Source organism: Silurus aristotelis, assembly GCF_946808225.1.
Source record: "Silurus aristotelis genome assembly, chromosome: 25".
Classification (NCBI taxonomy): Eukaryota; Metazoa; Chordata; class Actinopteri; order Siluriformes; family Siluridae; genus Silurus; species Silurus aristotelis.
The window spans coordinates 17925660-17946384 of NC_139598.1; the positions used below are offsets into that span (position 1 = coordinate 17925660).

At 41.5% G+C, this 20725-nt stretch overlaps 2 protein-coding genes and 1 long non-coding RNA gene across 5 annotated transcripts in view; 1 reads left to right on the forward strand and 2 right to left on the reverse strand.

The window, feature by feature from the left end:
• Nucleotides 1-221: 221 nt before the first annotated feature.
• On the forward strand, nucleotides 222-1657 carry LOC310719718. The gene is made up of 2 exons (XR_014531559.1): nucleotides 222-1363; nucleotides 1405-1657. It is a non-coding gene; the product is annotated as an uncharacterized lncRNA (long non-coding RNA).
• On the reverse strand, nucleotides 1439-16603 carry smg5 (SMG5 nonsense mediated mRNA decay factor). Of its 2 annotated transcripts, none has more exons than XR_014531556.1 (22): nucleotides 16048-16465; nucleotides 14873-14971; nucleotides 14618-14741; nucleotides 14009-14165; nucleotides 13737-13826; nucleotides 13535-13624; nucleotides 10679-10757; nucleotides 9964-10089; nucleotides 9791-9859; nucleotides 9380-9591; nucleotides 9147-9287; nucleotides 8151-8981; nucleotides 7869-8032; nucleotides 7665-7740; nucleotides 7112-7564; nucleotides 6784-7059; nucleotides 5843-5902; nucleotides 5379-5538; nucleotides 4400-4490; nucleotides 3744-3818; nucleotides 3527-3665; nucleotides 1439-2629 (listed from the first exon to the last, which is right to left on the reverse strand). XR_014531556.1 is itself a non-coding variant. In XM_083529683.1 (22 exons), the coding sequence occupies exons 1-22, from the start codon at nucleotides 16110-16112 to the stop codon at nucleotides 2546-2548; spliced, it is 3267 nt and encodes a 1088-aa protein (XP_083385809.1). In that variant the 5' UTR covers nucleotides 16113-16603; the 3' UTR covers nucleotides 1439-2545. The 2 variants fall into 2 exon arrangements, 1 of the variants encoding a protein (XP_083385809.1); XM_083529683.1 differs by having other exon boundaries at nucleotides 6784-6942; nucleotides 7389-7564; nucleotides 16048-16603.
• A 329-nt stretch (nucleotides 16604-16932) lies between these two features.
• syngap1b (synaptic Ras GTPase activating protein 1b) overlaps nucleotides 16933-20725 on the reverse strand; it is an 83923-nt gene continuing 80130 nt past the window's right edge. Inside the window, exon 22 of one of the 2 annotated variants that reach the window (XM_083529677.1) lies at nucleotides 16933-19823. In XM_083529677.1, the coding sequence (XP_083385803.1) occupies nucleotides 19706-19823 (118 nt within the window). In that variant the 3' untranslated portion in view covers nucleotides 16933-19705. The remainder of the gene's footprint in view (nucleotides 19824-20725) is intronic. The other variant, XM_083529673.1, reaches the window with a different exon arrangement.

Here is a 20725-nt window from a genome sequence, read left to right on the forward strand (position 1 = left end):
GACGAGTTTTACTGTTTCTATCAGACAGGAGAAGAACCCAGTGTGGTGGTCTCCTGGTGTAGTATCTTCACCAGGTTTTGGTAGCTCAGTGGTTAAGGCTTTGGGTTACTGATCAGAAGGTTGCAGGTTCAAGCCCTGGTATTGCCAAACTGGCACTCTTGTGGCTCCAGGGGGTTCTGGATCACAGGTGACCCTGGACGTTGACCCTAAGTTTCTTTGTTAATGATGAGAAGGTTTTCTGCTCACCACAGTCGTACAGCATTTTAAATGATCTGGAGTAGAAATGGAGAAGGAGGACTAGAACTGCAGGAGATCAGTACTTAAACAAATTTACAAAACTCTTTCCTTCAGGGTTCTTTTGAAAATCCAAACCCCCCAAAAATCGCTGAGAGTAAAGCAGAAAGGTTTGTTTTAGAAAGTTTGATATTAACAATAGTATATAAACAGAAACTGTAGGAAGCTGCCTGATACTTCTGGGGTGTAGTTCAGGCAGAACTCAGTGGCCTCTCTCTCTCTGACACACACACACACACACACACACACACACACACACACACACGTATACATATAGGCTCATGCTATAAATAAGTTCACTCCATAGGCGCTTGTTTCGCAGATATAAAGAATGGATCAACAGGAACAAATGTGACTCCCAGTGTTTGAGTTCTTCTGGGATTTATGTCTGGATCTATAGGAGGAAAAGAAAATAGAATGGAGTCTTCACTAGGAAACACGTCAGGAGTTCTTTCCCCTCGTTCTCCATTGGAGCGAGGCTACAAAGTTGGAGTGAAGCCAAGAGTCCGGTCTTTCGAGTTATTTGCCCCCGAAAGGAGGTCAGTGTCTGGTTATCTTTCGACTGGGTGGTACTACAGCCTCAGCCAAGAAGTACTAACTATAGAGTGGCCTGATGAGGCACGAGCAGGGGGCATATGTGTGTGTGTGTGTGTGTGTGTGTGTGTGTGTGTGTGTGTGTGTGTGTGAGGGACAAGTGGCAGGAGGGGTAGGGGCTGCACGAGACCCAAATGGTGCGGAGATACGTGGCTTGGAGGCGGAGAGCTGCTTAAATTCTCAACAACGTGACCTTGTGCTAACAGGGATTTGTTCTCGGAGATTGAGGGAAGCTTTTTAGCAGCGAGTAATGAGTCACGTTAGCAAAGAAAACCGTTGAAATACTAACAATATACACTCAAGTGCAAAAGTTTGCACAGGCCTGTTTTAATCATGTTTTCTTTTTGGATTCTTTTCAAAGGATACATACATTATTTATATATATACACACAGGAGAGTGGGCGTGTTTCTAATTTGCATATGCATAAAGCAAAGGTTTAAATGCTACATCATAAAAATCAGTGATGGAAAACCTGTTAAATTTTTTAAATGAAAAAAAAATTTAAAAATCATGAGGGAGAAAAAAAAAAAAAAAAGAGAAACCCCGCTGTTTATCTTATGAATTTCTTTTTATTGTTTAATGCCTCACACATACATCGGTTTCCTTTCCGCCGAGTGTGTTGTGGGACGACTGACGGGGCGGCCGTGATAAAGAACAGAACGAGCTTTACGTGCGTTAACGAGGAAAAACCGCGATCCAGAGATGACGTCACCTCTGTACCGAAACCCTGCTCTGTGCTCCTGTAGGAGGCGCCAAAGTCCCGCCCCACCCCGCCCCTCACCCCTCCTCACTACAGCGGAGCACTGGGGGGGGGGGGAAGGATATAAAATCAAATAAAACCGACCATCTGCTTGGACATCTTTACACGGTCTGTCTTCATGAAACAAACACGATAACCACAAACAAGCCTCGAGAGGGAGGAGAAAAAACAAACAAACAAAAAAAAAGCAGCCACATTAGAATATGAAAGAAAACCACCCGTAAAAAAAGTGTACATCCGAGTGATCTGAGTCCTTCGTCAACCTACGAGTCAGCAGTCGCTCCGCAGAGGACCGGCTCGTAAAAAAAACGGATGGTCGTGCGATTCTGCGGAGGGGAGGGATATGTGTGTGTGTGTGTGTGTGTGTGTGTGTGTGTGTGTGTGTGTGTGTGTATTATCGTCGCATCCCATGTTAGACACCGATGCTGACGCGACTCCCTCTCAATACGAAAAGAGGGGGAAAACAAAAAATCTAATCTCTTGCTCTATATAAATATACATACTGGTTTAATCTTTGTGTGTGTGTGTGTGTGTGTGTGTGTGTGTGTGTGTGTGTGTGTGTGTGTGTGTGTTTATCACACTCGTTTTATCTGGTCCTAACAAAAACCAGGCAAACGTTCAGCTTCTTCTCTCTCTCATCTCTCGTTCCATTGATTTTCCAAAGATTTCAGTATCGCACTCCGTCTTTACCTTCTCTATTCCGAGTTCAGGATTAAATCCTGGAGATGCGGACACAGAGAGAGCAGTAAAATGAGAGAGAGAGAGAGAGAGAGAGAGAGAGAGGGAGGAGGGGAGAAAGAGAGAGAGAGAGGAGGGGGGGAAAGAGAGAAAGAGATAGAGAGTCGATGTGTGATTAGCTGTGCGCTGGGCTGAGTCCCCTGTTCCCTCTGTCTCTTTCAGCCCATTTCCTTCCACTGCCGGTAAAATTCCACGACGTTCTTCAGCTCCATCCCCGCCGCCACGACTGCCTGGACTGCCGACTGTCACAGAGGGATGAGAGGAGAACGTTAGAACTTCAGAGAACAGACTCAAGTCTGCAATAATCATGATACCTGAGCAAGTCGCTTCTTTGTATCTGTTTTTATCAAGATTTATTTAATGAGAAAAAAAAAATTCTGGAGTGAGAGAGAGGGAGCGCACGCGTGTGTGTGTGTGTGTGTGTGTGTGTGTGTGTGTGTGTGTGTGTGTGTGTGTGTGTGTGCGTTTATATATCGTAGGGAGTCACAATATTTTAAATGAAAAGGGGGAAAAAAATTTATCTAAATAAATAAATAAATAAAATCCTATACAATATATATGTACATTGTACTTTTGCTATAACTCTTTTTTTGAGAATATCCATCCATCCATCCATCCATCCATCTATCCATCCACTCTCTCTCTCTCTCTCTCTCTCTCTCTCTCTCTCTCTCTCTCTCTCTCTCTCTACATACATATTTATAAATAAATTCATTATAAAAACCAATGTAATTGTCTTGTGCTATAAAACACTGAGTAAATACCAAACATCTGTCCTGATGTGTTTCAGACATGATGATCGGTCTTGAGAAAGTGTTTACACTTTAAATAAATCCGTTATAATCCTGATTAAATGAAATAACCCGGATCGCTATCGCACGTGGACGTGAGCGTTTAGTGTTACGGCGCTGTCTCTCGGTCACGTCGTCTCTGCGGTTTCAGTATCGGGTTCATAACAGCAGCGTTAACGACTGCAGAAGCTTCTGTCAGCATCAGGCCTGAACCTGGGGCACTAATTACGAGCCTCTAAAAATAAACAGGCAGCGAGATAGGCAGGGGGACGGCGTGGCGGACAGCTGCACATACCACCCGATTTAGCGAGTACAAATCAAACGGCGCGCCTGAGCACCACCACGAACCTTCATTGGGGCGGAGCGTTGGGCGAGCTCCTCCACCGCGTACCCCGTCAGGATGGTCACCATGCCGGCCGTGTCCTCGTCTCCTCCGCTCTGAGATCCCGTCAGCTGGCGGCAGCTATCCACCATTTTATACAGGTGCCTTAAAAAAACAACACACACAATCATACAAACGTTCTGCACGTAAACAACAACAAACACACTGACGATGGATTCTCACCACGCTTCAATGTCCTGTCTCTTCAGCTTATCCCTCTCGAAACTTCTCCCGGACTCTTTCTGACACCGGATATATCTGTAACACACACAAGGTGATGACACGTGGATGTGATTTCTCAGGTGGACCAAAATAATCTCTGCTTTCATCGGGTGAGCGAGTTTCTAGAAGAGCTGCTTGTTCTGAGAAACAACAAAAGCTGCAAGGGCTCTTCTGATGACAGGGAAAACGTGTGCAGTTGTTTCCTGTAAGAGAGGTCCAGCCTTCGCTCCTCACGTGCATCAATGAGCCTCGGCCGCCCACGACCCTGTCGCTGGTTCACCACTGTTCCTTCCTTACAGCACTTTTGATAGATACTGACCACTGCAGACCAGGAACATCCCACAAGAGCTGCAGTTTTGGAGATGCTCTGACCCAGACGTCTAGACGTCACAATTTGTCAAACTCGCTCATTATAATATGTAATGTGAATCTTATAATGTCATAATGTCATTGTTATAATGTCATAATGTGAATGTTATAATGTGAATGTTATGATATTATGCCTGATTGGTGTATAATAAAATAGAACAGAAGAGATGTAGAATTGTAGACTTACACACACACACACACACACACACACACACACACACACACACACACGAACAGATCACTCTTACCGATTCCCTTTCCGAAACTCAGACTCCAAAAATCTGATGCTGTCCCTCGCGCCAGGATTTTCCTTCTTCAGGACATCGAGTCCATCAATGACTGAGAAGAAAAAAAAAGCAGAAAAATAAACGAATATAATATAATATAATACAATATAATATAATATATATATATATATATATATATATATATATATATATATAAAAATGTTTATACACGGTTTTGCACACACTGATTCAAATCCTTTTTTTTTTTTTTGTAGAGCACTTTTAATAATGCACATCGTCTGTAAGCAGCTTTATAGAGATTGTATAAGTTGTATAAAATGTATTATGTTTGCATGCTTGTTCCTTATTATACTTTAAGCTTATCCCTAATGAGCGAGGCAGCGGTGACTGGATGGCACCAAATGTCCGTTCATTACATCACATAAACTCAACCTGTGGTCCTGAGCAATTGTAGCAGACAGTTGATATTAATTAGTCCAAATCCATTCCCTCGAGTTGCTCAGGACCTTTATGGATCTTTATGGATCTTTATTCTGTTGAGGTGGAACCATCCCTAGCTGAGAATGGTCCCCAGTTAAAGAGAGAGGGACTGTTCCACCAGATGTGGTTCTTCTTCAAAAATTTAGCACAGACTTCACTTTTGTATAAAAGTCTCGATCATATAGGGGTTCATTTTTATCAGGCAGAAAAATATTTTTTATTAAGGATTAAAGGTGACCAGAAATCTTATTCTGGAACCTGATTGGTTAAGAGCAGAGAGAACGTTGGTTATTATGCATGCCGTTGTATAACAATTTATCTCTAACCGCCTCGTCTCCACTAGATGGCGCTAATTCGGGAAACAATTCCATGACACTTGTGTGAGCTGAACTGTAATTGGAAGCGCGTGACTCTGCTGCATTCCTAAAGCCGCTCGGGGACGGCGGTCACGCTGGTGGAGTTCGTAAAGCTCGTGGTTCTGAAGGGTGAGGGTTCTGACCTGTGCGTAGGATGATGATGATGAAGCAGCCGCTTGCTGCCAGATGCCGCAGCAGGTTCAGGTGATGGCACAGAGCTCCCGTGTCTGGCACCAGGTACGGAGACATGGACGACTGGGATTTGGGTTGCTGAAGACTGCCCTCCAGCTGGGACACCTCTAACTGCAGGCGCACACACTTTAAAATGAGCATCTCAAGTGATCGTGGTGTTATATAAATATAAATAAAATAGTTCCATATTACAGCAGTCCTGAACATGGTCGAAAACTTGCAGTTCCAGTTTCATTGTTCACACTGGAGGCCCCTTCCATACATCAAAAGTTTACAGTTAACGTTAAATCGCTGTTACTATAGAAACAGTACAGTAGAAACCTGTGATCCTGTCACAATCGAGACCTCCTGACCAATCAGAATCCTTAACTAGTTTATGAGACGGCGCTGGTGAAAGTGACGTGAGGACACGAACCTGCAGACGGAGCTGCGCCATGTCCCTCATGAGCCGGTTTCTGCGTGCTTCCTCTTCAGCCTACAGGAGACACATCACAGTGAAACTTTTCTTTTTTTTTTTGCTTTCTTCCAAAATTTTTTGTACTTTGCTTAAGTCTTTTTCCCCCTCCCCCAATTTCTCAGAACACCACATCTCGGGTTTCTAAAGCCTTGTCAGCTTGACGGTGCTCCAGCACAGCACGGCGGCACTTTAATCAGCGTTTGTTCTACGCCGCGAGGGCAGCGCGGTTGCCTAGCGACGTCAGACTCTTGCGAACACCTCGCTAATATGACAAGGCGGTGCGAAAGGGAACGTGTTCTGCTCTCCACAGGCCTGCGCACCCTATCATTTATTCCTGCTTTAAGTGAGTGGCACCGCTACAGCAAAAGGGGTTGCATTTTCTTTTTTCAGATGGTGCTTTAAATTGTTTTCTTTTTCCTTTTTATATAAGCGTTCTGTACATGCTGGAGAGGTGCAAATTAAAATGTCCTACAGGGCACGGTGACGTAAATAAACCCAAAAGACTCAATTTTCAGATCTATTCTAAGCGTTAAAGAGATTGAGGTGAGGCTTTTAAAAATTTTTTTACACAGGTTATAATTCATTAATCAAACAAGAAACACAAATGTTAAAACAGTCAGAAATACTTATTTGCGATAAAATTATATACGCATTTTGACAACGCAGGAAAACAAAGTTACAACTAGAATATCCAGCTTTACTGCTTCCATGCAGACCAAATAAGTGTCTCCGTCCAGAAAACATGGAATCCCCATTATTATAGAAACGGTATCATCTAAAACTATGAATATGAATGTGAGAGAGAACATATCATAATCTAAAGGGGCGCCAATACTTTTTGCCGAACACATCGACAGTCAAATCTGACGACTCGTGATCGCCGGATCCTCCAGACTCACCATGCGGAACTGCGCCTTCGCCTGCTGGACCATGTTGTCCTGCTCTGATTGGCTGATGCTGGTGAAAATCCCCGCCTCCGGGTTGTAGTGCAGGACGTTGCCTTGGAGACCGGTGAGGAAGTGGCCGAAGCTGCGGATACAGCACAAGCGCACCACACACTGGGGGAAGAGCAGGTAAAGAAAACATTTAGTGAACGGGGGGTTTAACGTGAGTAATAAATAAAAGCATTTACATTTTTTTTCCTTTTAATCTTAAATACATTTTCCCCCCAAATTCTTTTTTTCTCTGTTCCTTCGCTATGGAAAAAAAGAAACAGCACTTTTTTACTTAGCAATTTTTAAATAATAAAACTATTAAAAAAAAGGTCAAAATCAATAAAACACACGTGATGATTAGAGGTGGACCGATTAATCGGTTTATTTTTTTCGGCGCCAATAGTTGTTTGCTTAAACTATAGACAAAAATCCATACCGATAGTTTTTCCGGGTAGCATCTGTGAAAGCCTGCAATTGTTATGAGTGAAATCCGCTAATGACTGATCTCTAATGATGTGTGGTGTTGATATAAACAGGTTTAAGTGTAAACAAAGTGTGAGAAGGTCCACCTCCTGCCGTGGACTCAGGCTGCCCCTGTGATAAGTAAAGTCGAGGCGGCGGTGTGCCAGGTTCAGGGCGGGTAGGTGACGTAGCGCCTGGTCCTCGGGCAGCAGCACCGTCTGCACCAGGTCCGGCTGTTCACAACACGCCAAAAGATCCCTGAACTCCTTCTTCAGACCCAGATCTGAAACACGGCAACGCTGCAGTCAGTCACCGAACCTGCCTGTGAGAGCGACAATCCCGTGGAGTGTGTGGTGTGTTTACTGTGAAAGGGTTCGTCCCACCTGCTTCCAGCATCTTGTTCCCATCAGGCAGGAGGTTTAGCAGCACTGAGAGACGATTCCACAGACTCTGAGAGCTCTGAGTGTACAGAAAGCAGAGAAACTCAAAATCCTACCGAGATAAACGGTTTGTTATGCCCGATCGGTGTACACAACATTCAACAACCTTTAACCAATGGGAATCTGTAATTTCACAGGTCGTTATACCTGCGCACACATGAGAACGATGTCCGTGTTTGTTCTCAGCCAATCCACGAAGACCTTGACCACCTGAATGAGGCCTTGGTTGGTCAGAATCTCCAGTCTCTCCGAGAGCGTTTTCTCGCTGTGATATGACGGGTTGCTGTGCTCGCTGTCCTCAGTGTCGACGTCTGGGCAGAAAAAAATAAAAATGAAAGAAAGAAAACAATGATTAGTGTAAAGTAAAAAAAAGAAAACAAAAAAGAGAACGTATCAGAATGCACACAAAAACAATAGAAAGATAATAACCATTGTCATTAGTTCCATTTGTGATCTCCGTACTTGCAATAGTAGGCGTGTCTACGGGAGGGGGCGTGGCTTCGTGTGAGGGGACTGAATCTGAGGTTGTGTTGGAGGTGTGTGAGGGTCTCAGAAGGACGTTGCTGAAAGTCGGTGCGAGACGGAAGCAGCGTTTGGCTTGGAAGAGCTGTGAGGACACGGCCTGCAGGTTGCTGCTGATGCTGGGGTCGGCGGACAGCAGCGGGCCGTTGGTGGCGGGAGGGGTGGAGACTTCGTCACGTGACAAACGTGCCTTCGACTCTTCTTCCTCTTGTACGTGCTGCTGCTGCTCCTGCACTGGACTTGCCGCGTCCTCGATGTCCTCCAGATCGGATCGCGACTCCTGGCTGTTCATATCGGAGTCCGTTTCGACATCGAACGCGGTGCCGCCTTCCTCCTCCTCCTCCTCCTCCTCCTCGGATCCACTCTCCCACACACCCTGCTCCCCCGCCGCGTCTTTGCCCAGAGAGGAATTGGCCGGGACTCCCGGACCGTCGGCTCTCGGGGGTTCTTCGTCCTCCTCTTCATCGCTCTCGAATCCTTCGCTCAGGTCGCTCTCGTCCTCGTTGCGAGGGCAGCGGCGCCGTCGCAGCATCGACAGCCGCGAGAACTTCCTCTTCTGTTTCGGCTTTTCCTCACTGCTCTTCATCGCAGGGGTTTTCTCAGAAACCGTCGTCCCATCGTCTTTCATCTCGTCTTCGTCGTTCTCGTCGTCTCCGTCTTCTTCTTCTATGGAGCCGTTCTGCAGTGGTCCGCCCTCCGAGGGAAGTGTGTTCGTCTGCTCTCGAGGATCGACGTTGTCTATAAAAAAAAACAAAAAAACAAAAACAAACGTATATCATTTAACCGTTCAATTAAATCAGCATCGTTTATTCTGCCGTGTTTTGGTTCGTATCAGATCTTTGAGCGACTGATGGAAAAATATGCAAATCAGCTGAAACGTAAGTGAGGCTGCGAGTTAGATACCCGTGGGAACGTCGGTGCGTAACGCCGGGACGTCGCTCTCTCCTTGTTCGAGCTCGGCTTGTAGTCTTATGTTCACGTGGTTCACCAGGTGGGAGAAAAGTGCTAGTGTGAAGGCGATGGAGGTGCTGTACTGCTTAGAACCTGAAACCAAACAAATGATCCACTTAATACTAAAAAGGGGGGAAAAAATTTAAAAGTAGCGATAGACATCGCTCCTCGTCCCCGTCCCTCACCTCCTCTCTTTAAGCTGTGCACCACCATGAGGCAGATCACCACCATTTTGAAGACCAGGCTGTCTGGGAGAACGTTGAAGGTCTGATCATGCTCGTCTTCCTCCTCGCTGACCGACTGGCTGCCGTGACTCAGACTGGGCTGGTAGAACAGCACCAGGTTAAAGTCCTCCAGGACCGACTGGCACAGCGACGTCAGCTCTGCGTCCATTACGCTAAACACACACACACACACACACGTTTTCAGTCGATGTAAATGACACTTTTTAAAAACGCTCTTTAAAAATGATGAATTTTGAGTCGTTATCTAAAACTAATAAACTAATCCAGCCTGGGAAATCACTCAAATCAAATCCCATACTTTTCCAGACATTTCCAAAATGTGTGTGTTCCTCATGGAGCTTTCAGCTTTACCTGTTCTTGGGCTGCAGTAAACTCTGGAGGTACATGAAGCTTACAAGGAGTCGCTTAATGTCCTTTGATCTAAAATGGGGAAAAAATTTCTATTTTTATATTCGTTAATGAATTCGCCATTTTTTATTGTATCTGATTATGTGCTTTCACGTTAGTGAGGCGTGAAAACAGACCTCTGGCGTGACGGCGAGAGCTTCTTCGTCTCTTGTTTCTTCACCTGATGGTACATCTTGGCCGCTTTATCGAACAGACGCTTCAGGTTCCCGTAGGCTCCTTCGAAAGGCGTCTCGGACTGAATGCTGGCGGACAGGAAAAGCGGGTTGATCTTGATTTCACCTCGACTGTGTGTGTGTGTGTGTGCGTGTTCACCAGGTTTAATACACCAATCATTTATTTGCCTCTTTTACATTTATTTTTTATGAATTTGTCAAAATGTGTCTCCATAGCAACTGCATATAACTAATAGAAGCACAAATGCTGCTCTTTTTTCTCCCTTTTCTTATCAGACGCTGTTTGTCTTTCTGTTATCATCACCACTTGTTCTTTTTTTTCCTTGTGTGATGCTAATGGTGATAAATAGCTGAACTTCTAAGTACTAAGTTTGGAGATAATGTTTTCTGAAACGTTGCTGTGTATAAATTTAGACTGTGGCTCTTAATTAGCAAAACATACGATAAACGACAAAATACGATGTGATATCTAATGATGTTTCCCCCCTGGAATGTTCTTGGGAGTCTGTACTGTTCGATTGGGGATCTCTGATATACAGTACCTGGAATGTGTGGGTTTTTTTCAGAGCTGTATAAAGTGGAAACACTGCCCTCTAGAGGCTGGATGGAAAATGTGTGTATTTAGGATCAAATGTAATACAAAGACTTGCGAACTCACCAGCGCAGGTAATAATACATCGCTTCTACGTTATAAAATTTACTCCCGGCCAGAGTACCGAGCTGATTAAAAGGCATTCCTGTCAGAGAAAGAAAGAAAAGATGAAAGATTAGTAATCATCTATCATAAAAGCAATAATAAAACATCCTGTGCAATAATTTATTTAAAGAAAATTGTAACTGATTTTATGCAATAAAAAAACCCTGTAATTTTTTTTGTATCAATTATAAAAAATTTATTAGTTTATGATGGATTTATGTGTAACTAAGCACGGTATTGCTAAGTATTTCTTTTTCTTCACAATGCATTTAGACACTAATCATATTTTTAATTATTACCTACAGAAAAGTAACACTGAAAGGCAGAAAAAAATATATATAAAAATGTTTTTTTATACAATTTTCCTTCAGTCACACGTAATTTTTTTTAGCTCTATATTTCATGTGTATACACGTGCGCAAGGAAACCGCTGTCGATCGGTATTTAAGAAAAGAGTATTGTGAGATAAATTATCACTGCTTTGTTAATTATAATCGTATCGGTTATTCATATAAAAGCAGTGAATAAAAAGATAAAAAAAGAACAAATAAAAAGTAAAGATGGAGTTATTTGTGTGTTATGTTGAAACGGGGGCATCGGAGATAAGTGTAAGTGTGTAAGTGTGTAAGTAAGTAAGTGTGTAAGTAAGTGTGTAAGTAAGTGTGTAAGTGTGTAAGTAAGTGTGTAAGTAAGTGTGTAAGTGTGTAAGTAAGTGTGTAAGTAATTGTGTAAGTAAGTAAGTGTGTAAGTGTGTAAGTAAGTGTGTAAGTGTGTAAGTAAGTGTGTAAGTGTGTAAGTAAGTGTGTAAGTAAGTGTGTAAGTGTGTAAGTAAGTGTGTAAGTAAGTGTGTAAGTGTGTAAGTAAGTGTGTAAGTGTGTAAGTAAGTGTGTAAGTGTGTAAGTAAGTGTGTAAGTAAGTGTGTAAGTAAGTGTGTAAGTGTGTAAGTAAGTGTGTAAGTAATTAAGTGTGTAAGTAAGTAAGTGTGTAAGTGTGTAAGTAAGTGTGTAAGTGTGTAAGTAAGTGTGTAAGTGTGTAAGTAAGTGTGTAAGTGTGTAAGTAATTAAGTGTGTAAGTAATTAAGTGTGTAAGTGTGTAAGTAAGTGTGTAAGTGTGTAAGTAATTAAGTGTGTAAGTAATTAAGTGTGTAAGTGTGTAAGTAAGTGTGTAAGTGTGTAAGTAAGTGTGTAAGTGTGTAAGTAAGTGTGTAAGTGTGTAAGTAAGTGTGTAAGTGTGTAAGTAAGTGTGTAAGTGTGTAAGTAAGTGTGTAAGTGTGTAAGTAAGTGTGTAAGTAAGTGTGTAAGTGAGTAAGTGTGTAAGTGAGTAAGTGTGTAAGTGTGTAAGTGAGTAAGTGTGTAAGTGTGTAAGTAAGTGTGTAAGTGAGTAAGTGTGTAAGTGTGTAAGTAAGTGTGTAAGTGTGTAAGTGTGTAAGTAAGTGTGTAAGTAAGTGTGTAAGTAAGTGTGTAAGTGTGTAAGTAAGTGTGTAAGTGTGTAAGTGTGTAAGTGTGTAAGTGTGTAAGTAAGTGAGTAAGTGTGTAAGTAAGTGTGTAAGTAAATGTGTAAGTGTGTAAGTAAGTGTGTAAGTGTGTAAGTAAGTGTGTAAGTGTGTAAGTAAGTGTGTAAGTGTGTAAGTAAGTGTGTAAGTGTGTAAGTAAGTGTGTAAGTAAGTAAGTATGTAAGTGTGTAAGTAAGTAAGTGTGTAAGTAAGTGTGTAAGTAAGTAAGTGTTGTGTGTAAGTAAGTAAGTGTGTAAGTGTGTAAGTAAATGTGTAAGTGTGTAAGTGTGTAAGTAAGTGTGTAAGTAAGTGAGTAAGTGTGTAAGTAAGTGTGTAAGTGTGTAAGTAAGTAAGTGTGTAAGTGTGTAAGTAAATGTGTAAGTGTGTAAGTGTGTAAGTAAGTGAGTAAGTGTGTAAGTGTGTAAGTAAGTGAGTAAGTGTGTAAGTGTGTAAGTAAGTGAGTAAGTGTGTAAGTAAGTGAGTAAGTGTGTAAGTGTGTAAGTAAGTGAGTAAGTGTGTAAGTGTGTAAGTAAGTGAGTAAGTGTGTAAGTGTGTAAGTAAGTGTGTAAGTGTGTAAGTAAATGTGTAAGTGTGTAAGTGTGTAAGTAAGTGAGTAAGTGTGTAAGTAAGTGTGTAAGTAAATGTGTAAGTGTGTAAGTGTGTAAGTAAGTGAGTAAGTGAGTAAGTGTGTAAGTAAGTGTGTAAGTGAGTAAGTGTGTAAGTAAATGTGTAAGTGTGTAAGTGTGTAAGTAAGTGTGTAAGTGTGTAAGTAAGTGTGTAAGTGTGTAAGTGTGTAAGTAAGTGTGTAAGTGTGTAAGTAAGTGTGTAAGTGTGTAAGTAAGTGTGTAAGTGTGTAAGTAAGTAAGTGTGTAAGTAAGTAAGTGTGTAAGTGTGTAAGTAAATGTGTAAGTGTGTAAGTAAGTGTGTAAGTGTGTAAGTAAGTGTGTAAGTAAGTAAGTATGTAAGTGTGTAAGTAAGTGTGTAAGTGTGTAAGTAAGTAAGTGTGTAAGTAAGTAAGTGTGTAAGTAAGTAAGTGTGTAAGTAAGTGTGTAAGTAATTAAGTGTGTAAGTGTGTAAGTAAGTAAGTGTGCAAGTGTGTAAGTAAGTAAGTGTGTAAGTAAGTAAGAAAGTGTGTAAGTGTGTAAGAAAGTGTGTAAGTGTGTAAGAAAGTAAGTGTGTAAGAAAGTAAGTGTGTAAGTGTGTAAGTGTGTAAGAAAGTAAGTGTGTAAGAAAGTAAGTGTGTAAGAAAGTAAGTGTGTAAGTGTGTAAGAAAGTAAGTGTGTAAGAAAGTAAGTGTGTAAGTGTGTAAGTGTGATGCTTCTCACCGACGGTTGGTGAAACAGACAGGGCCTGGTGATAAAATCTCTCGGCCAGCTGCTCGGCCTCCACGCCTGCCAGCTCGTTCTGATAGCGTGCTGCACGTGACGAGAAGAAAGGAGGGAGATTTCGCCTTTTATTATAGTCGATATTTTAGAATCCAACGACTAGCGTTTATTCCAAGATAAAAAGCGAAAGCGGCGTATTTACCGAGGTCACCCAAGTACACGAGACATCGATGACACGCCATCTGAGCCCATTCCATCTCCTTCGCCGTGGCAGAGACGGGCTTCTTACGACCTACGGACAAGAAAGACACGGAACTTGGCGTTTGCTTTGACTGACCTTAGACACGTGCTCTACGAAAATGTAATGCATGACATCGTTACTATGGCGATTTTCTTTTTTTTTATCATCTCAGAAAAAGCGTCAGATCGTTTTCATCGTATCGCCCGGTACGTGAGCACGGAGTGGCTTCTCACCGATGAGCGGGTCGGTGACGTGCGTCCAGTCGATGCAGTCCTGCAGCTCCAGCTGGTAGTGGGACTGGATGTAGAGCAGGAGATGCTGGTAAAAGCCGACTCCAGCGATCAGGTGAGTTCTGTAGGCGCACTCCAGAGTGCTGCGGCTGTGGACGTGCTGCACGAGGAAAACCAGGACGAGGGTTAGGGAGCGATTAGAAACAGCCAAGAACATTGTGCACCGCGTAACACACACGTTTACACATTCACGTCCTTCGTCGCTGTAGGTAAGCTAGCACGATTAGCAGGAAGTGGTTTAAAATTTTTTTTTTGGTGGCACGCCAGATTTATTTCGTTATTTTTTTTTAAATACCATTATATTTATAATTAAATGTTGGTTGGGGTTTGAACTTCTGAGCATATTTTTAAATGAAAATATTTTCTGCCTCCTTTTATTACAATGAATTTCCAACCCCAATTTTTATCTTTGATATTCAATAATTTTCAGCATTTAAAGCAGATGCCCTAATACAGAATTACCAACATTTATCAGCAGATACTGGTACTGAACAACACATACAACATGAACAGGAAACAACACCCTCACTGTGTTTCTGTAAACATCTGTACCTTCTTGTTGGTCTTGATGACTTGAATGACCTCGTAGTAGACCTTCCTCCAGAGCAGCTCCTCCGCCTTGCGGCCGTAATCCACCGGGTGCAAAAACATCAGCTTGACACACAGCTCTCTCAACCTGGCAGGAAGGAGGTTCATTAAAGAGGGAAAAAACACACACACACACACACACACACACACACACACACACACACAGCACTCAAATCAGTTATAGACAAAGTGAGCTCAGAGCAAGCCAAGATCTTTTACTTGTTCCTCAGGCTGATGTTCTCCGGTTTGAAGACCTCTCTGTAGGACGATTTGCTGCTTATGATCACATCCAGCTTGTGTACGGATTCCACCACGGCCCTGAACAGAACGGGGGCAAAAACCGATCAAATAACCTGCACAACGGCTAACAGAAATATACCTCGCATCCTTCTCAAAGAAGTGTCTATGCCACAAACAGGGCTGAAAAGCGGTGGGAAACTTCATCTGGAGAATTTGGGAAATATTCCGACTTACCAGGAATTTATGGAAATTGATTAGAGATTTGAATCATATACAGGCATAAATATAAACATTTGATTGGTCATTAGCCGACACGCATGCAAACGAATACGGATTTTTTTTTTTTTAATGACATTTTTGAATTGTTTATCATTTCGTTTTTTTGCCATTATTTTGACATGCAGGATTGTTGAAATGACGCGTGTTATGTTTATTGTATTGATTCTTTTTACTTTATTTACGTTCCATGTTGAAGGCGAACCTGCAGTTTTGTTCATTCCTAGTTTATTCCCGTTAATTCGTATTCATTTTTGATCATCCCTGGAATTTTTCAACCCTCCATACAAATGACATGAATCTTCTCGCAAACCTGTTTGACTGAAGGAGAAAACAAGTCTCACACACAGACACACGAGTCGACGGAAACTGTTCACCCACTTAGACGGACAGGAACAATAAATTCCTCAGTAGACCAGGTGGAATTAAAGATGTTTTGATGATGTACACCGGGAAATTAAAAGGTTACAACCGGAAATGCAGATGCAGATTCTTTTGACAGCTGTCAGTCATTAAGGGTTTATTGCTGTTATATTAAATAACGAGTTATTTGTTAGGAAATGTTGCTGATCGGTGCATTTTGTATCTCATATTGCTACTTGTTTTGGTGAAATGCAGAGCAGATGATCACTAGGCAGATTTCGGTCTGGTTGAGTAACTAGCAAGTATGCAAAAGGTTGAAATAGATAATGGGATAATGGAATGAATAATAAGGTGTTATAAATTAATATAAAGTGTAATGTAATGGATAATAAAAGCACGCGCGCGTGTGTGTGCGTGTGTGTGTGTGTGTGTGTGTGTGTGTGTGTGTGTGTGTGTTATAGTTTTAGGCTCCTCACGCTAGTTTTTCCCCTCCGAAGCCCCGTGAGGTCTCTCACCTGTACAGCCGCTTGATGTGGAGGATTTTCGCCTCAGGCTCGCTGTCCTGCCCCGGTCCGCTCATTTTTGCGGCTGTTATCAGCTACACTGAAACCCGCCTCAAGGCGCAGATTCAGCCCCCGGGCGTCACGTCTTGGCTCAGCTAAGCGAGCTAGCTAACGTCGCCTCAGCGTTAGCTTTTCGGCTAGCTCCCACACTTCCTCCGACTATTTAAACGGACGCGCTATGTTCCCTTGTGCCCCCTTTGTCGCAGGCCGCTTTACCCATCCGCTCTGACGAGGGGTAGAAACCGGCTTCACCGTAGGTCAGCTGTCACGACCCGGACTGTACCTGATGTTGTTCCCCGTTCCAGGAATCGTTCCGTGAGCGGCCATTTTTCCTAAACGGCCGCTCAGATCTCGCGAGATTTTTTGTTATAATTTTTTTTTTTGTTTTCTTTTTTAACAAACTCCTCCCCCTCTCTTGCAACGGCCACTGAAAGTATCGCGAGAGTTGTAAAATTTCTACGCTGATTGCTGCAATCTCGCGAGACCCTGTCTTCTCTCCCTCTCCTCTCGTATAACGGCTACTAAAACTATCGCAGGAGTTGGAATAATTTCCACTGTTATCGTTAAGATCCCGCGAGACTTTTATTATCTCTTTCACACCCCCCCCCCTTACTCTTAAAGTATCGCGAGAGTCGTACTGGGTTTTTTTTTTTTTTTCTTTTCTTATACTGTGATCGCTCGGATCTCGCGAGATCTGTTGGATGGACGTTCCTGGACGGTGTATACATTTCAGTACAAAAGTTTGCATTCTTTCTATCGATAAACATCAATAAGAAGTTTTTTTTTTTAATTATTTATTTATTCATTTGGTGAAGATGATTTCGAATGCCCAGATGGTGAAAAAAAGAAAAACAACATTGAAACATTGTGTAATATTTTTCTTTCTTTGCACCAATAATGTCAAATCAGGAAAAAAGAAAAAGAAAAGGAAATGCAAATAAATAACGATTGGCTGTGGGTATAAGCCTATTAGCCTTATAAGTCTGATGTTCCTGAGCTCCTCCTGGGTTCTCCATCAATCCTGTAATTGAATGTGCAATTCATTATGCAACTCAGGATACAACAAAAATCATCACAAGTTCCAGTGACAATCTGCAGAGCACATGTGTGTTTAGTATAATTATAAAAAACTAAACTGCATTCGTAATGAGAAATAATACAGTTTTGCACTTATTGGCAAAAATACTGAGTGATGCGACTCTAAAGGCAGGTGTGAGAAACGTTCAAAAGAATCTACAAGATTATTCATGTCATATAGATAGATAGATAGATAGATAGATAGATAGATAGATAGATAGATAGACAGATAGACAGATAGATAGATAGATAGATAGATAGATAGATAGATAGATAGATAGATAGATAGAAGGCAACACAGACACCTTCACATCACGTTATAAGAATTTATTTTTATTCATCTTATTAATTTCATCTCTATGCTTCACCCACCCCAAAATATAAATACCTGCTTAGTCAAAAAAAACTCAAATAAATAAAATAAATAATCATAATAATAATAAATGGAAATGAACGCATCATTTTCGACAGCATTAAATAAACTAAAGGATGAGAATAGCAATCCCAATCATTATTACATTAATAATAATAATAATAATTAATAATAATAATAATTACAATTCGATAACCAGAATATCAACATTCATAACAAATCCATAAACATTAGCAACACTCCAAATGGATCACTCTTTCCATTAATATATGTATATATATATTTATATATATACAAAAAAAAAAAAAAAAAAGAAGAGAGAGAATTAAATCCCCAAATGTCTGCCCTTTTTCAAAAAAGATTTTTTTTAGGGGGGTGGGGGTGGGGAAAGCTTATGGCTTGTAGAAGGAGAATGGATATGATTTTTCTTATGGCTGACAAAGGTCAAATGAAGGTTTTAGCAGAGGGAGGCACATCATGGGATCTCCATCCATTTCCAAGGGATTAAAGAGAAAATTAAATATTTTAGAAAAAACAAGAAAAAGAAGGGGAAGGTGGGGGGAGGTGTTGGGTGTAAAAAAAAGGTCAATAGAATAAAACTGGGACGGTAAATATCTCGAGGGGTTTGACCTTATAAACGGACTTGTCTTCAGCTCAAGGCGAGCTTATACACACACACACACACACACACACACACACACACACACACACACACACACACACACACACACGCATACACTGGAGCACTGAAAACACCCAGCTGTAAGAATCACCAGCGATGAAGATGAAAATTAATGAGAAATACTGTTATATTCTGTATATAGATAATATATAGATATATACAAACATTGCTTTGTCACCTAGAAACTATTACAAAATGCCCCAGTCAATGAGAAAATGGGTGCAAGCTCGAGGTGTGTGGCAGCGTAATGGTGATGCATCATACGTCTCAGACTCCGTATGTTAAGTCTGTGCAAAAAAGTGCTTCCAGAGACACGTGCCTCGAAACTGCCACATATTTTTTTCTCCCCCAAAAAAAAAAAAAAAGAAAGAAAGTAAATTTTCCTCCTCTCGGACAAAATACATTCTGTACAATGCATATATAAACAAATTGTATGTACACATCCATATAATATATACCCATACATCAGTATATACACAAACACTGTACACACACTGTATATACACACATTCACCCACTACACAACATTATTTCAACTGCAAATACATATCTGCAATTCTTAAAAAAAAAAAAAAAAAAGAAAGAAAGAAAAAGTTCAGGCTGCTCAGCCTCGAAGTCCAGAAGTTCAAGTTATCTCAAAATCCAGTGAACCTTTGACAACTGTGGAGATGTAGAAGAAACGAAAATGTTTCCTCATCCGGGAAATCGGTTTAAGGTTTGTAATTCCATAAACAAACAAATAAATAAATAATCCGTCTGCTTCTTTTTTTTTTCGGAGGCGGATCATAGTGGGGTGGGAGGAAGAGTGGAAGTCGGGGGAGCAGGTAAAAAAAAAAAAAAAAAGAAACAAAGTCCAAATAAACTAATTTCTCAAATTTTTGCGTTCCCGTCAAAAAGTCTGAACCGATAACGAGGCATGATTCAATCCGTAAATAAATAAACAAACAAACAAACAAACAAACAAACAAAAACGTGCGTTCTCCGTTCATGCCTTACAATGGGTTCGTTTGGCCATGACGTATTCGTGTGCATATTTAAATACCTCGAATGAACAGAGAGAGAAAGAGAAAGAGAGAGAGAGAAAAGGAAAGAAAAGGAGAGAAAAGGAGAGAAAAAGAGAGGCAGAGCCGTGATGAATGAATCGGTGGATGTCATGTCTTTAGAAGAAAAGCACCTTTTTGAAACACCCACAGAAACATCTCCTTCACCTGCGGGACCAGAAGAAGTCCACGTCGTCTTTTTGGAGATTTGTGTAAAAGAATTGCTCAGACGTTTAAACAGGTGACGGGTTTCCACGGAACACACGCCCGAAACCATCCTCGCCCGTTTTTGTGTCAAAAGCTGTCCTACAAAGTCTAAGAAAGAGCAGAAGGAAAAAGACAGACGGAAGTAGTGGTGGTTGGTGGTGGTGGGGGTACCTATGTTCTCTTTGGGTCACCTGGGGCTCTTAGAGTTTCAGAGCCTCAGTTTCCTCTCTGTCAAGCGAGCGAGTCGCGAGACAGTGCCCTGGTGTTAAAGCCGCGCCATCCCGAGGACGGTCCTAGCTGAGACGTCCAATTAGATTCCAGATTGTCCTCCACAAAGCTGTGCGATTGGCTGGTGGGAGAGAGACGGGATACAAAGAAAAAAAATAGTGGCGAAAAGAGTGGGGATGCAGAAGTTCGAAGAAATCAGTGCTACTTCTCAGAGAAGAGATGGACCGACTACTCTGTGGTGGGCCTTGAAGAAAATGTTTACCTGAGTCTCTTATTCCTGTGGCTGAGGTATATCACCGACCAGAGACCCTGTAGACCTTCAACCATGTTTTTAAGGATGCCCTTTATCATTATTCTCATTATTATTATTATTATTACTGAAATTAAAAAATGCCTATATTAATGCCATAAAGTAAAAGTTTTTCGGGGAAACCAAAGTGAATCAGTCCATGCTCTTCTCTAGACTTGATTAGAATTACAGTAAATATTGTAATGTTTCTCATTGTAAACCCATATTCTTCTTACAGCCTGTGCCTCTAATTATTATTATCACAATATTATTATTTTTTTACAATCATCACTAACTCGAGTCCTATAAGGCCTTTAAGCTTTCAACATAACGAGTTAGAAAAGACTTTTGAAAGCCTGCTGCATTGGATTAGCCAGGTCTTGTCATGATTATGACACTAGGACAGTTTTATCATGAAAACATGAACAAAAATGGACACGGACTTGAACGAAATCTGCCGACACGTGACGTGATTTTGTACAGTTTATAAGCTTATAAGGCAGAGATATTTGTAGATGTGTGGATTGTCAAACGATTTTGCACGGTAAGCGGAGGTGCCAATATTTACGGTTCACAGTAAAATCATTGCTAGTCTCTAACTAGGTTTGTAGCTAGGGCTTAGAAGGGATACAAATTAAGTCATAAGGAAGGAACTGAGCATCCCAGACTTTATTTAAATGAAATCCGACTCGTGAATTCTCAAGCCTCGGTCTTGTGAACCAATAGAAATTGAG

What these genes read in the sequence shown, in the direction of transcription:
- smg5 (XM_083529683.1), bottom strand. Translation starts at nt 16,112, where the DNA reads ATGAGCGGACCGGGGCAGGACAGCGAGCCTGAGGCGAAAATCCTCCAC. An exon ending in TCATCAAGACCAACAAGAAG is followed by an intron (nt 14,166 to 14,617) that starts GTACAGATGTTT and finishes TTCCTCGTGCAG; the next exon opens with CACGTCCACAGCCGCAGCAC. An exon ending in TCGTTCTCATGTGTGCGCAG is followed by an intron (nt 7,741 to 7,868) that starts GTATAACGACCT and finishes CTGTACACTCAG; the next exon opens with AGCTCTCAGAGTCTGTGGAA.